General features: G+C 48.3%; 1 protein-coding gene across 1 annotated transcript in view; it reads right to left on the reverse strand.

Annotated features, from left to right (window-relative positions):
• Positions 1-15,338, reverse strand: part of B4GALT1 (beta-1,4-galactosyltransferase 1) — a 47,692-nt gene that overhangs the window by 10,338 nt on the left and 22,016 nt on the right. The window contains exon 2 of the mRNA XM_036898046.2: positions 11,433-11,668. Within this exon, the coding sequence (XP_036753941.1) occupies positions 11,433-11,668 (236 nt within the window). The remainder of the gene's footprint in view (positions 1-11,432; positions 11,669-15,338) is intronic.

A 15,338-nucleotide genomic window follows, 5' to 3' on the forward strand; every position in this document is an offset into this window, starting at 1 on the left:
AGTGTTTTCCCCTTCCTCCCCTGGGACTATAAAAAAGTCAATTCTAGTCTCTTTTGGGTGAAATGGTGCAACACCTTGGGTAACTTTCTTGATAAGAAACACAGGCCCTAGCAAGTCCTGCAATTCTCACCACTGACAGGAGGTGCTCTTTCCTTTCCATGGGGTGGGAAGACAAGCAGCCCTCATTCCTGCCACTCCTCACTGGACACATTCACCCAATACATCTGCTACTTCATTCACTCCGGTAAACATTTCTCAAGCACCTATTGTCCAGCCAAGCCAAATGCACAACTGTGACACCAACATGCATTTTTACCCCAGCAATGCCAGCTTCTTCACTTACTAAATATGTGACTTTGGGCAAATCACACCTTTAGGCCTCAGTTCCCTCACTTGGTCATGGGAATGACAACAGGAGAGTTGTATTAAATGAGGCAATGCATGAAAAGGCCTTAGTACACTGCCTGGCAACACAGGTTGACTACTGTCACTATAGGAGTAGGTTTTCCCATCCATCTCAGCAGGCAAACCTTCCAAAATGTCTCCCAGAGACCCAACCTGGAGAGTCCTCCTTCTCTAATACTAGTGGGTGTTGTTCCCAACTGCTTCAAGATTCCTCCCAAATCTGCTTCTCTAATGGAGGGGGATTTCTAAAAAGGATTAGCCTGTGGTTCACATGACTGTTGTTTCCACAGCAGCAGAAGAAAGTCAGAGAAACCTGAAAGTCATGCAATATGCGATGGACAAGTGCACTGGGGGCAGCGTTCCTCTGAAGGAACCGAGATTTTTAGTGCAGGCTTCATCTTACATCAGTAGCCAAGACTTATACTTACCACTTCTTTCTAGGGCAACCAGCACCTCTTAACAGAGGGAGAGGAAGAATGAAGAAAGGCCCAAAACAGTAACATTCCCACAGCTAGACAGGACGCCTGTCCCACTGACCAAAGCTCACAGAAAAGCCTGTAAACCTTTTATATCTAGGCACACATCTGACAGTGGGTTCATCAGTTAGTCAAGCAGCTGGTCAGGTTGATGGCCTGGGGTGGAGTGAGGAGACTTGAGGTGGTAGGCTTGACAGACCGGAGGCCGAGGTCCTCAGAGGAAAGAAGGAAGAGGCTACCCTCAGACACTTCACATAGCAAACCCGGCACATCTGGGTGGCAGGGATGAACATTTTAAGAAGCATCAGATGGCTCTCCAGGGCTGTTTAATTAAGCCACTTTCTAGAACTCTCATTTACACTAAAGATAACAGAGAGCATGTAGTATGTCCGCTGAAAATGGAACCTTAATGCGCTGCTGGTAGCAATGTAAAATGGTGCAGCCATCTTGGAAAACAGCTGGCAGCTCCTCAGATGGATGAACAAAGAATTACCACACGATCCAGCAGTTCTACCCCTTTCATTTCATACCCAAGAGAAATGAAAACATATGTCCACACAAAAACTTTTACAACTTTTATAGCAGCATTATTCAAAATAGCTAAAAAGTAGAAACAACCCAAATGTCAATTAACTGATGAATGGATAAATGAAATGTGTATAGCCATATAATGCAATGTTATGAGCAATAAAAAGGAAGTACTGATACATGCTATGACATGGATGAACCTTGTAAACATCATGCTAAGTACAAGAAGTCAGTCACAAAGGGCCACATATTATATGATTCCACTTATATGAAATGTCCAGAATAGGCAAATCCATAGAGACAGAAAGTAGATTAGTGGTTGCCTAGGGCTGGGGGGAATGAAGGGGTTGGCAGCTAACAAGTACAAGGTTATTTTTGGTGTAATGAAAATGTTCTAAAATTGAGGTAATGGATGCATAATTCTGAATATACTAAAAGCCACTGAACTTTGTACTTTAAAAATAAGTAAATTGTATGGTATGTGATTATATCTCAATAAAGTGGTTCCAATAAATAAATAAATAAAAGAAGAAAAGAGAGAGAGAAAAAGCCAGCCTCAGAAACAGAAGTTCCTGTTTCTCCCTCTTTCTCATATATTCATTCTTGTCATTTACTGGGTGTCCACTTCATGCTTATCCGTAGGAATATAGAAAAGGAAAAGACACAGGCCCTGCTTTTGAGGAGTTTGAGTTGAACAGGCAATGAACACTCACAGCTACTAGAGAGGGGAGGGCTGCAGAGCCAAGCACAGACAGAGCAATGGAGGTGGAGACACTGACCTAATCCTAGAGGGTCCAAGAAGCCTTCAAAAAAGTTAGCCAAGTTTATTGAGGAGGCATGAGAAAAATATTCCTATGAGAGAGGGCAGCATTTGTAAAGGCTACAGGGAAAAGAGAACATTCAAGGAACTACAAGAAATCCAAATGGGGAAGCCAGAATAAGACATGAAGGTGGACATGGACCAAATCATGTGGGGGAGGTACAGGCTGAGAACTGTGCTAAAATACTCAGGTTTTATCTTTTATTTAGGCCATAGGGAGCCCTTGAGGGTTTTAAATGAAGCTTATGCTTTGTATGTCAAAGAGGGATTTGTGCCTCACCCTTCCAACTGAAGGCAGGAATACCAGTTTAGAAGCTGTTGCATAATTCATGTGAGACACATCAGAGACTAGGCAATAATGGTGGGCAAGTAGAGAATGACTCCCTGCAGGGCCTAACTCCAGGCTCCACTTGACCATTCCATGTCTCACCTGCTCCCTGGGCATGTGCACTGCACCCAAAGGAGCTTTCAGGGGTAGCCAGGAGGGGTACCAGAGTCTGCTCTAATCCCCAGGCAAATCCTGTCTATGACTAAGGCAAGAGTGACTTTCCCTTGATTGCAACAGGGGGCAGACGACCAAATGCAAAAAGCCATGACTCCCCTTGCCCAAGTCTCTTAAAGAGCCATCAAACCACCCTGCTTTACCTGAATGCCAGGCCCACATGTGTACACCAGCTCACATGTCCCCAACCATGATGGCTTGGGGACTGATCACACCTGGCCCCTCCTCCACCAAGAGACACAGTGGCAGTGAGGTTGGAAACATCAACCTGAAGACAAGACTCTCAAAGAATCAGAATTTCTATGTAAAGGGAGCAAAATTTCTATATTTTGCTTGTGTACATATGCCCTGGCCCATTACAAAGTCCCCTCCTCCTCAATACCAACAGTAACCACAGGGTCTCAAGCTCACAGATTCAGAGGCAGGTCTGCAGTCAGTGGAAATGTTTGTTGAAACACCCTCTTGCATGCTTTTCTGTGCCCACTCAGGGACCAAGAAGAAAGGCCTGGGCTGAGTGGGTGGTAGGACAGCAGAGAAAGCTGGCTGGACAGTCTGAGATGGGACTGACCTGAAGGCCTAAGTGTGAGCCTTGCGGTGGTAGACAGGCTGGCTGGGAGGTGATTCCCAGAGAATTACTGGGATTATATATATGCTGAGTTTGTGAAGGGCTAATATCTACTCACTCATGATTTCACAGCAGTTAGGCCTCTGATATTTAGCCATAATAATATGGGAGCTCTGATGTTGGACAGGGCAATCAACAAAACCTAGATCTGAGACTTAAGCTCTTCACCCAGGGAGTGAAGGAAATGGGCCCTTCAGGATCAGGGAGCTGATGAGGTGGATCTGTTTGCCAAAGTAATTATAAGAGTGAGCACATCCTTGCCCCTTGCCAGACTTGAGCCCAGGTCAGAAGCCATAACTGCCTTTAGAGAGAACAGAGCTAACAGAATAGCCCCACAGGAATCCTGGGTACAGTAAGCACAGAGAAGAGAGTTTTTAACACCAACTCCACAGAAGCCATAGCAGGATGTCTGCCTCTTTCCCTGGACCTATGGCACTGAGACCTGACCTTCCATAGAAAAACTCTTGAGAAAATAAGGGCTTCTCTCATTTATATGAAGAACTACATATATGTTTAAGCCATTTCTGAACCCATAATCCCATATCTGAAGTCTGGGTAAGTGATTCTAAATGTGAAAGAAGCAAACACATAATAAGCTTCAGACTCAAAGATATTCATTACGGTATTATTTACACTAGTGAGGAATAAAAAAACTTATCTAATAAAAAAATTATCTAAATGCCTTTGAACTGAGGAACAGCCAACTTAATTATGGCAGAACTTCATGCTCAACTACTATGAAAACATGGAAAATGAGGATTATGAAGACTATAAAATAACATGGGACGATGCTGATGATATAGAATTGAAGATAAAGCAGGTTGCAAAAGTATATACACACACAGTATGAGCTCAACTGCGGCTTATCTTGAAGGGAAAGTCTCTTAGACCTGTGCACTACAGGCTGGCTTCCAGCAACCTCGGGATTTCCTAACAAGCCCACAGAGGCCACGGCCTTGACTGGGAGACCCCAGGGCCTGAGGATGGCACACTCTCAGGATTATTTACCCAGCTTCCCACAGGCACCAGGACCCGGGCTCTGGTGTGATCTGGTGGCAGGCGGACATTATCCGGGCGGCAGCAGTCACAGCAGCAGTGAGGTCGGCACTCCTCTCTCTAGGAGGTGGAGGGCACAGAAGAGGAGGCAGGTGGAGAGTAAGAGCAGATCACAGAGAGCAGCTCCTCCTTCAGCGTGCTTTGCTACAAACCGGATTAACAAGTAAAAGCAAAAGTCCCCCACTAGAAGGAAAAAAAAAGAGAAAAAGAACAAAGAGACAAGGATGGACGCAAGGGAAAGAGGCAAATGTCAAGGCCATGAAGGAAAGGGGACCCATTTTGACTACCCTTGTTCCAGGACAGAGGCCAATTCCCAATAAGGTGTCATTCCCTGCAAGGAAGTCAAGGGTTAGCAGCAAAAAATGGCATTTCCAAGAACAACTGTCAAGGGAGGCAACTCACTAGCAAGTGAGTACCAGTGAATACTTTGACATCCTCCAGGAGAATGGTGTGGGCCTTGGACAGAGAGAGAAGGAAACACACAGCAAAGAAAATGACCAGTCACTGGGTCAGAAGGCAAGCAGTAGTAGGACACAGACGCTGCCAGCCTCCCAGGCCCCAGGCTCCAAAACGTCCCCATGCCCAAAGGAGGAGGATGCTCAGGACAGGACTGGCCCTAGCCCTTCTGAGCCCCATTCACACACATCAGTCTGGGTGCTGACAGCTAGGGGGCTTGGAAGGCAGGCATTGCAAATGCCAAATGGACAATATTAAGACAGAAATCAAACTATTGGGGCCACAGGCCCAGGCAGCTATCCTCAGTAATGGGGCGGACTCATAAGTCTGCTTCACTCTGATTTACCTTGGCCTCATTAGGAAGCAGCTACCTGGCCCAGGGACAGAAAGAAGTCCCTATGGTGACAGATGTTCTTACTGAGGGTACACAGGGCTGTCTCCAAACCTGCTCACACCTGGCCCCAGACAAGCTGCCTGCAACCACCTCACAACAGCACCCACATGAAAAGGAAGAGGAAAAAAATTTCAAAGCCAGACAAAGACCCCTCAAGCAGGAGTTGGGTCCTCCTCTGATGTGCCCCCTCAAGCCTTTCAGGCCAGGGTTGACCTGTTAGCCTGATGACTGGGCAAGTCTCCCAGGGGTTCTGAGGCTGTCAGTCCAAAGCTGCTACCCCCACTTTCAAGACCCAGTGAGACTCAGAGGTGTCGCCAAATGGACATGGCGCTGTCCCCCAGTGAGGGGAATGGGGCTTGGGAATAAACATGGCAATGTGATGCATTCCCTAAGCCTCAGGTGATCTTTGTCCAAATCCCAGCTCTGCCACCCAGCCATCAGGGAACCCCAAGTGAGCTGCTTGCCTTCGTGAGCTTGCCCTCAGCAGAAACAATGAGAGTATTCATGTGCCTCACTGGGTGCTATTAGGGTCAAAATTCAAAGTGAGACCATGAAAGAGGTGCAGTCCAGAGGACTATAAGAAGTTTTTATGACCATCATCAACCACAGGGCTAAAGCAGGATCTCTGCATATTTCCTGAAAAGGGAGGTCACCCTAAGGGCTGAGTCCCAGGCAGCCTGCTCTGGTCAGAAGGAGGCGCCCTGGGAATGGGTGGTATAGGTTCCCATGGGTCGTGACTTGGCCTGACTGGGAAAGAAGGCTTCACTTCCAAAGAGAACAGACCTCACCAGAAAACTGGGCTCATGGGGTCCTGCGAGTGGGTGTAGATAAACGGGCAGGAGTCACAGGAAGCAGCTTCGTGTGCCAAATCCGGACCGAGCACTGGACTGTTCAAGGAGCCACGTGGTCAAGGAGAGAATCTAGGGGCCACAGGCCTGGGGAATCTGCACACAGGTAATCATCTCTCAGCCCTCACTTAGGAAGGCTCTAGGTACCTGGGGAGCAAAGGGAGGGAGAAGTCTGTTCCAGGGCTTCACAGAGCTAAGAAGGCTGGGGAGGGCCTTAAATGGCAGCTGGAAAGCGAGCAGTAGGGGAGGGAAGAGAAGGCCCGCAGGGCCACAGGGGCAGAGTAAACAAAGGCACAAGGAGGGGAGCACACAGTGTGTTTCAGTGAGGAGAGCGAGTTCAGTGTGGCTGTGGCCTAAGTGTGTGAAGGAGAGCCAATGAGGAAGTGGCTGCATACAGGTCAGGGCTGGACTGCAGTGGGTCTCAGACACCAAGTTCAGAGCTTCAGATCCTTCAGACCCCTGCCTGTGGGCAGTGGAGACATACTGAAGGTGTAAAGAGAGGGAGGACATGGTGAGAACTAGAAAGATCCCAGGCAGCTGGGTGAGATCGGAGGCAACGGAGAATATACAGATGGTTTGGAGAGACTGGTCCTGAGCCCTAGCTCGGGGGCAAAGGGCCACCACAGTTATTATAAACCTACCTGGCCAGCTGGGCCAGCATTCCTTACCTATATAATGGCTAATCCCACTGACATCTTGGGTTTCGCATTTAGGGCTATTGCTGCCAGGTGGCAACCTGCCTTCTCTTTACCTTGGGTGGTTTTACAGTTGTTTTTCCCAATTAAAGTATGAGGAAGTGCAGCGTGCACCACTCCCCCACCCCACTGCAATCTGTTATGACATCATGATATCCAACTCTACACCAAGGTCCCTCAGGGGAACCTTCCTGAACGTCAGGTAGGACATCTGTGCCCCAGGAGGCTGGATATGCAGAACTCTAATTGGGTGTTCAAACGCTGGTGGGCGAGGACAGGAGCAGGGGTGGCACCCTAAGGACAACAGCAATGCCTGTTCTTTTCCACCTCGACTGGAAAAGCCTTCTTCCCTCCCCTCCACCCCATTTACTTTGAGTTGCAAGTGTTTATGGTGACTGGAGGGGCCTAAGCCAAAAGGCAATGGTTAATAACTTAATATAGACAGAGGGGTAGGAGCCATCAAACCCATGTAAGCCCACATGGAGCCTGAGACACAATCCTACTCTGAAGAAGCTGGTGGGCTTGGGATGGTGCCCGAGTCCCGAGATTCTGTTTTCTGTCATTATCCACTATCCTCTGATTCTAAGGAGGCCATACAAATGGGAGGGAGGGTCTCGGTGCTGGCACTGAGGGGGGTGAAGCAGGAGGCAAGGAGAGAGGTGAAGAGCTCATCACCAAAGCACTGGGCAGAGGACACGGGCAGGGAGAAGGGGAAGTTGGCAGGGAGAAGGAACTCAGATCTCAGCAGTCAGAGTTCATGTTTACTGAGGGCTCTCTGGGTGCCAGGTGTTTTATAGCCCGATGCGGTAAGTATTAAAACCTCTCCCTCCCACCGATAAGGCAATGGAGGTTTGAAGAACTCAAGCCTACAGTCACTGAGGTGGGGGGTGGCAGCACCGGAACCCAGGCAGTCTGGGCATGAAGCTCCTGCCCAGCGCCAGATACCAGCTTTGAGGAACACTTCGAGGGAGGAGCTCAGGAGCTTAGAGGAGAGAGCTGAGCTGTAGTGACAGGGCACCGGGAGGAAAGGACTGGGGCGTGAGCTGCAGCCCTACTGTGACCTCTGACTTTCCTCTGGTCACTTCCCCTCTCTGAGCTTCAGTTTTCTCACCTTTGAAACACTCAGAAGTTTTCATACTCTCTGGCCTCAGGGGTCCAGGCAAATCCCAGCAAGACTGAAGGGGAAGTGAGTGGGTACAGCGGATGGGGACACAGCCCCCACTTGAAGTAGAACAGCACCACTGTGACCCACTGTTCGGAGCTGTGTAGCATTTTAATGGAAAAGAAGTTTCTCAAAACCCAGAGCCCCTCCTATTTTACGTATTCTTTCTCTCTAATCTTAAACAGGGTGGGGTAAATGGCACCGGGGGCATGGTCAGGGCAAAATGACACCAAGTGTTTGAGATAGGGACATGCTGAAAGGCTCGAATGACATCTAGTTGCACAAAGGCAAAGCTACATACATGTTACCAACTCCCTTTCTTCTTCGAGAATGTAACAATAAAACAGAGAACACAGGAAGTCCCTAATTTGCAGACGAAGCAAGCTCCACCTGTTTCAAGGCAACTAGGCTTCCCAGCTTCAGTTTATTATATGTTCTTTATACATATCATACAGATGATATCCTTTTCTAGAAAAGGTAGGGCAGACTTTTGGTTTCTTCATGATTTGGCTATGTGGAAGTTGGTTCCTATTTTCCCAAAGAAATAACCAGGATGGAGTTGAAGCACAAGAATAATATTAGCTGAGGCAGAGGGAGTAAAGAGGGGAGAATTCTCCTATGGTGGAAGTTGAAGAAAAGGAAAGACGGAGAAGCCAAAAGACATGAATGGAGGTCGGGGAAGAGGGGGATGGTGATGCTACTGACAAGACAAGAGAAAAAAAAGATGTAAATATGTTTGAAAAACTAAAAATATTTCCTATCCTAAGTTGCAAGTGGGAAAAGAGAGGAGATGGAGGGAGAACGGGGGGTTTCTCAGGAGGCTGGGGATAGTAAAGAGGTGTTAATTTAGGCCTGCTTTCCCCAAAGTGTAATTCACAAAACACTCATTGCTTGAAATGGTTCTTGGAACACAGTCCCCAGTCAGACAAGCGCAGGGAGCACTGGAGGCTGTAAGGTGCATTAACACACTGAAGGCTCTGCAGGAACGACGCCTGCTTCACGTTGTTCAATCCAGTGTTCTTCAAGTACATTTGGCCTCAGATCTCAGTTTCGGGAAGCACTCTTAGGAGAAGCCCTGTCTTTGGCAGTGTCCAGGGCCAGCCAGCACACAGTGCCACCGTCTGAGCTGGCTTGCTCGGTTGTCCACCAGCTTGCACTGGGGCTGACAGGGGCATGTTGCTGGCATAGGACATTTGGAAATTTGTGATTTGAGACCTGGGGGATATCTATGTAAATTATGTCATAGGAATTTAAGATAGTGGCTAAATCTCACTGGTCCATTATTTGTTTTGGCTCTAAAATTCAACAAGAAAGTCTCGCATTCCCCTAAAATATAACCTATCTATACAATGGCATCCTCCCTCCAGTCTTCCTTGCCCACAGTCACCTAAACTAAAAACTCAGCATCATCACTCTCTTTTACCCTCTTTATCCAAGTATATATTTTAATCTAATTCATATACCACCCATACCACAGTTGGCTATCTTCTGCTCAGGGGAAGACCTGCAGAAGTCCATCAGATGCTCTGCTGAGTAAGTTCTGACAGCAGTGTCTACAGTGTGTCCCTCATCTACTGGTCTAATAACTGTTGAACAGAGGAAGATGTGGCTGGCATGGCTTGTTTTAGTAATGCCTGTTGGCTCCCAGTGATAGTGGCTTCCTCTTCCACTCAATGCACTGGTCTAGTAACAGGCTCCTGAATCTTGCCATGATCAACAAGTACTCACTGGCATGAAACAAGCCCCTTGCTGATGGCATTTTCCTTAAACAAATACTTGTTGAAGTGGCTTAGATTTTGCAGAGTATTTACCTGTTCTCTATTACATTCTCAAATATTCTTCTAAGATGACCCACAATTGTCTGGGTATCTTGCTTGCAGATTTTCTCAAGGCCTAGTCCATGCCCCACTTGGCCAAAGGACTCAAACAGCCTCAAAGGGTTTGCCTGCCACCTGCTTCCCCACCTTGAGCTTCAGCTACCTTGCAAGCAGGACTGTTCTGCTCTTTCCTGCCTGACAGACTCTGCTTCCACACCTGGCCCTAGTACTTTTGCTGCTTTCCTACTCCAGTGGTCATCTTGATCTCCAGGAACATGCAAAGCTCCTTTCTGCATTGAAGTCCCCATTCACAGGCTCTAGCTGGGATGCCCATGGATCCCTCTAGCCTTTAGAACCTAGTTTACATCCTGGTTCTTCTGGGCCATTGCGTTCTCCGTTCTCTGAGCTTCCAATGCATTTGGCAGCCACCATCCAATCACATACTATTTGGGATTGTTAGCAAATTGTTTCCTGGAAGGGTCCCATTTGCCATAGTGGGGATGGAAGCTTCAGGACAGGTAGAACTGGGACCTTACACTTCTTTAACATCTCTCTGCAGCATTATGCCACGGCCATGCTCAGAAATGCTTGACGGACTAACTGCTATTTCTGGCTTCCCTTATGGCCCAAGGAAGGCACACAAAGTCCCTCAACTTTGATGGACGCTGTCAAGACCTCAAGCAGATCTAGAGTTTATCTTGAAATGAAATGGACATTGGACCTTTCAGAAATGGGGCAGTGTCTTTCTCTTCAGACAAATTTCAATGAAACTTGGTATATAGATAAGTTAAATATGTTATTCCACCTAAGAGGTTACAGTCTAAAATTATGAATTTAGATATTCAAGACTTAATTCCAAACTTAAAATACCAAACTTAAACTTAAAATACCAAAATTATACTCTTATAAAAGTAAAAATGCTCATCAGACTGGATATACGCAGTTATTTTTTGAAGAACCTTAGATCAGGTTCTAGATCAGTCTCTTAGATCAGATTCTCTAAGTTGTGATGATGAAGGCTGAAATGACTTCAACATTAGTTTCCTAAGCATAGCTAAGACCACTATACACAAATTAGGCACACAGTAAGATGCTCTCTTTTCTCCGACCCCACCCAGTCCACATGATGCTCAGTGGTCCATGAATCAGACTTCCCCAGACATTTTCCTGAGGGCTAACATTCAGGCCTGACCTAAGGGTGCTGTCTCCTGCAGGTGTCCTAGAAGATGGAGATAGACTGGATAACTAAACTGCCTAAAAGTTTGACATCTAAATGGGTGTTTTTATTTTTTGAAAGTAAAATACACAGATACCCAAAAGACAGGAAATAACCACTGCTTTACTTTGGTATAATTAAGTTGTCATTTTTATCTCAATTTTGCAAACTCACCAGCAATTCTCTTTGCCTAAAAGCACTGATAGTGATGGGCAAGCACAGTTGTATGGCAGTAAGCTTATCTGCATTGTTTAAGATAAGAAGACTGACGTTCATAAAATGCCCTATGTCAAGGAAATTACTTTCTTTCCTTTATCCTCATTACCCACATATTTGCGTGCGCACACATACACACACACACACACACACACACACACACACAAACTCACTCACTCTCCCTCCCTTCCCCCACCCCATCTTCCCAGACCTCACCTGGTTGATAACATAGATGCCATAGTCCAACTGCTGACGCTGTAGGATTGGGTGCAAGTAATACAGCCAGTACTTGAGGTGTTCCTGCCGGTTGCGGAATGGAATAATGATGGCCACCTTGTGAGGAGAAATGCAGTCCTTGGGGCTGTAGCGGCCACCCACCTTCACCTCTGGGTTCTGTTTCTCCACAAGCTTCAGGTCCACAGGCATGTTAAACTCAATCAGCATGGGGCCAACTAGAAAGGTAGAGAAGGAGAAGTTAGCCACAGGATGCACCACTCCACAGGCTGTGGCAGATGGCCAGGCCTCAACCTCAGGACACCACTTTCTGGGAGGCAATTTGGTCATGGAAAAGGCACCTGTATCCAGCAGTAGGTACCGTGTCCAGCACTACCATGACCAGTATTTCCAAGAAACCCCTCAGTACAAGGCAAACACAGACAGCTGGTCACCCAGTGAAGCACTTGTCTGCCCAAGACCCACTCCCCTGAGACTCTCAGTTGTAAAATGGAAATGGAGTAATTCCTGCTCAGACTTCCTGATAGGCTGTTTTGAGGATCAGAGAGCATGGATGAGAAAGCACCTTCTCAGGAATCCTGAGGGTGAGATCTCACTCTGCCATCTTCCAGCTGTGTGGCCTTGGATAAATGACTCCCTCATCTCTCTGAAGCTAGCCTGGCTGAGGCAAGGTGTGTGAGTGTGTGTGCAGTTGGGGGAGGTCAGTGCTGAGGAAATCAGCCTCAAGTCAGAAGGTAGCAGGGAGTGGCATGAGTGACCCATGTCATTTTGATGAAACAGCCTCGATGGGGGGGACTGGAGGAACTGAGGCCCCAGAGGAGACTATGGGGAAGAGACAGGAGAAACAGCTGGGAAGAATTTCAAAGAAGAATCCTTGGTAAAAGGATGGGGTGAAGTAATAAAGGTGAAGAAGAAGAGGGGAAAAGTCAGGGATGACTCCAAAGTTTCTGGCCTGGAAGAACATGGCTCCAGATGAGAGAAGTTAGCAATAGAGCTCTTGGTTTCTGGAAAGTCACAATGCACACCAAAGACTCTGAGAAGCTGTGCAGTCAAGAAACCCCCTTCAATTAATTTAACCCACCACATCCCAAACTTATTTGGCTACAGAATCATTTTATCAGGGCACACACTTTGAGAACTGTTCCTCTAGTGTAACCAGCTTCACCTGTGACACAAACCAGACACAAGAATGAAGGAACTACAGAACAGAGGTAAGAAAAAACTACAAACTCAGAACCAGTTCACATGGTAAGAACCCTCTGCTGTACTGTTTACCAGCAATATGGGCTTCTCTAAGCAATGCATGTCCCTGGAGATCACTAACCCTTCCGAAATGAGACAGCCCAGGAAGGGAGGCTGTGACTCTTTCCTCCTGCCTGTTAGCAGGTGCAGACTTGCCGTCTCCTCCCAAGGACCCCCCCATGCTCCTCACAGCTTCCCTCCCTCCCACGCTGGCCCAGTCCCCCCATCATAGGACCTGTTTCCCATCTGTCTATTTTCTTCTGAGGCACAGTTCTGATCATATCACTTTCCCGCTACACACTTCCAACAGCTCTAAGCTGTGTTGGCCTTGGACAAGGTAAAGCCAAACCCCTTAGCTTGGCTGAGACCCTTTAGTCTCAGCTCTACCTCCCTCCCCATTCCTAAAACCATGCCTATGCCCAGCACTTTTCCCTTTGCCAGAAATACCGTTCCCTCTTTCCTCTAACAGCAAACTTTTGCATTGAGAGACAGACTAGAACCTTAAAATTAAAGCCCCAATCTGGCTCTGTCCCTCCCTGGGCAAACACCTCTGTCCCTCCAGAGAGGGACAGATCAGATCAGTCCCTCACACAACTGCCTGCTGACCCAGCTCCCACCTCCCAAGGTGGATAAGTAGGAACTAAGCTCCAGGACTAAGTAAAGGGTTACCCTGGGCCAGTTTTCCCCAAACCTATCACAGAAATCATACAAGGCAATTGGTAAAAATAGGGAATGTCAGGCCCCTCCCTTAGAGAGCCTGACTCAACAGATCTTGGGAAGGACCTAGACTGATAACAAAGAGACCACGTGATTCTTACAGGGCAAAGGTGGGCAATGGGGAGCTGCACTCCCATCTTCACCAGCCTGGGCTTTCATGGACAGTGATGCCTCCCCACAAGGTCAGCCAGGCCTGGGCTGCTTGACTCCCCAAGCCCCAGCAAAGCCCTCGGGAGGCCCTGCGGCACACTGCACTTGAGAAAAACATGAAAAGATCTGTCGCTGGGCTCTTCTCACTTCAGAGGGCCTGCAACATCTGCAACCCCCCAGCCCCACCCTACCTTCGGTTCTGAAGATGCTGCTAAACATAACTTCATTTTCAGGAACCCAAGAAGCATCTGGACTGTCACCCTACCAACTTGCTCATACCTTCTGAAACCAGCCCAAACAACAGGAATTCACACTTGGTCTGCCCAGCCTCCCAGTGCAGACACCTGCAGGCTGGAAAGCACCTTAGTTTTGCCCCTTCAGGGATTCCTGAGAGGTGGTCCTGAGGTAAAGTTTCCTGGACAGAAGAAAAGCTGCCTGGGCTCTGGTCCAGCTCCACTGTGACTTTGGGCAGGTACCATGCACCGTCAGGATCCTTGTTTCCTATCTGTGAACTGCAAGGATTAGAATTCAACCTGCACCAAACACACTCTTGTTCAACCTGCCACACCACCACCACCTATGGTCAATCCTGCTTCTGCTCCAGGGTTCCCTCAGCAACAGGTACCACTGTGCACCCAGGCTGGGGAACTGGTAACCTGAGTGGTCCATCTTCTATTCTTCCATTGCTTCCCCCACCCCTGGGCACACATACCCACTCGTTCACACACAGGAGGTGTCAACAGCATGTGACAATCCATGGGAACTTACTCAAGTGCCAAACTATTGAGGCATTTGTTTCACTCAAACTCTTCCTTTGGTAGGTGTCAAAGCCACTTTCAATTTATTCAATCAATACTTTCTGGGACCTACTGTGTGCCAGGTAGGCGAAGGGGAGAGGTGATGGGATGGACACGGAGATAGTTCCTTACTTCAAGGAGCTCCCTCCTGAGCGTGTGGCAGGACCTAAGAGAAAACCACCTGCCTAAGGCCATCCAGGGGACGCGCCCCTCCACCAGCTCCAGGCAGAGCTTTATCACTAACAGCCTCATCTCACTCTCATGCTCCTCTCTGAGCCACTCAAGCCTCCCACCATGTCTCCAACACATGTAGAGCACCATGACCCCCAACGGTTGCCCAATCTGGCAATTTCTCCCCACCTTCTCTCTTTGAAGCCTCCACAGCTCTGCGAATTCTGCCTCTCACACGTGAGACCGGTGAGCACTCGGCAGTAGTGGCAACTGCAGCCCTGGAGCCAAGTGCCTTCTTGGGTCCAGTGCCAGCCCAGAGGCCCCCCTGAGTGCCCTGCACACCTCCTGCCACGCTGCAGGGGCTGTTGTCCACTGCATACCTGGCTGTGTCCTAATGAGAAAATCCAGAGCGCTCAGACCCCAGGAGGACAGTGACCAGCCTCAGGGAAAGGGGAGGGGAGAAAGCAGAGGGCTGAGTGCTTCATGACAGTCCTCAGGCTGCGCCAAGTCTCCCTTGCTGTGTGACACATGGTGTATGCTACCACAGGCCCTCAGCCCCGCTGGGCGGGCTTGTGTGTTTTCTTAGCTCTGAGAGCTGGGAAGCCGGGTTATGTAAGCAGATGAGCAGATGTGAGCCTGTCCTCAGCTCCCCCGGCTAAAGCCCCACCACGTGGGCCTCTTGGCTGGGAGTCCAGATCACGGCCTTGCGTGTTAGGCGCTCACTAACTTCAATGTGTGAGCTCAACTCAGACAAATTCCACTGCTCCCTTGCCCAGCATGGCAAACCCAAACACACACATGCCCCTCCATC

The sequence above is a fragment of the Manis pentadactyla genome, chromosome 3 (assembly GCF_030020395.1).
Source record: "Manis pentadactyla isolate mManPen7 chromosome 3, mManPen7.hap1, whole genome shotgun sequence".
Lineage (NCBI taxonomy): Eukaryota > Metazoa > Chordata > Mammalia > Pholidota > Manidae > Manis > Manis pentadactyla.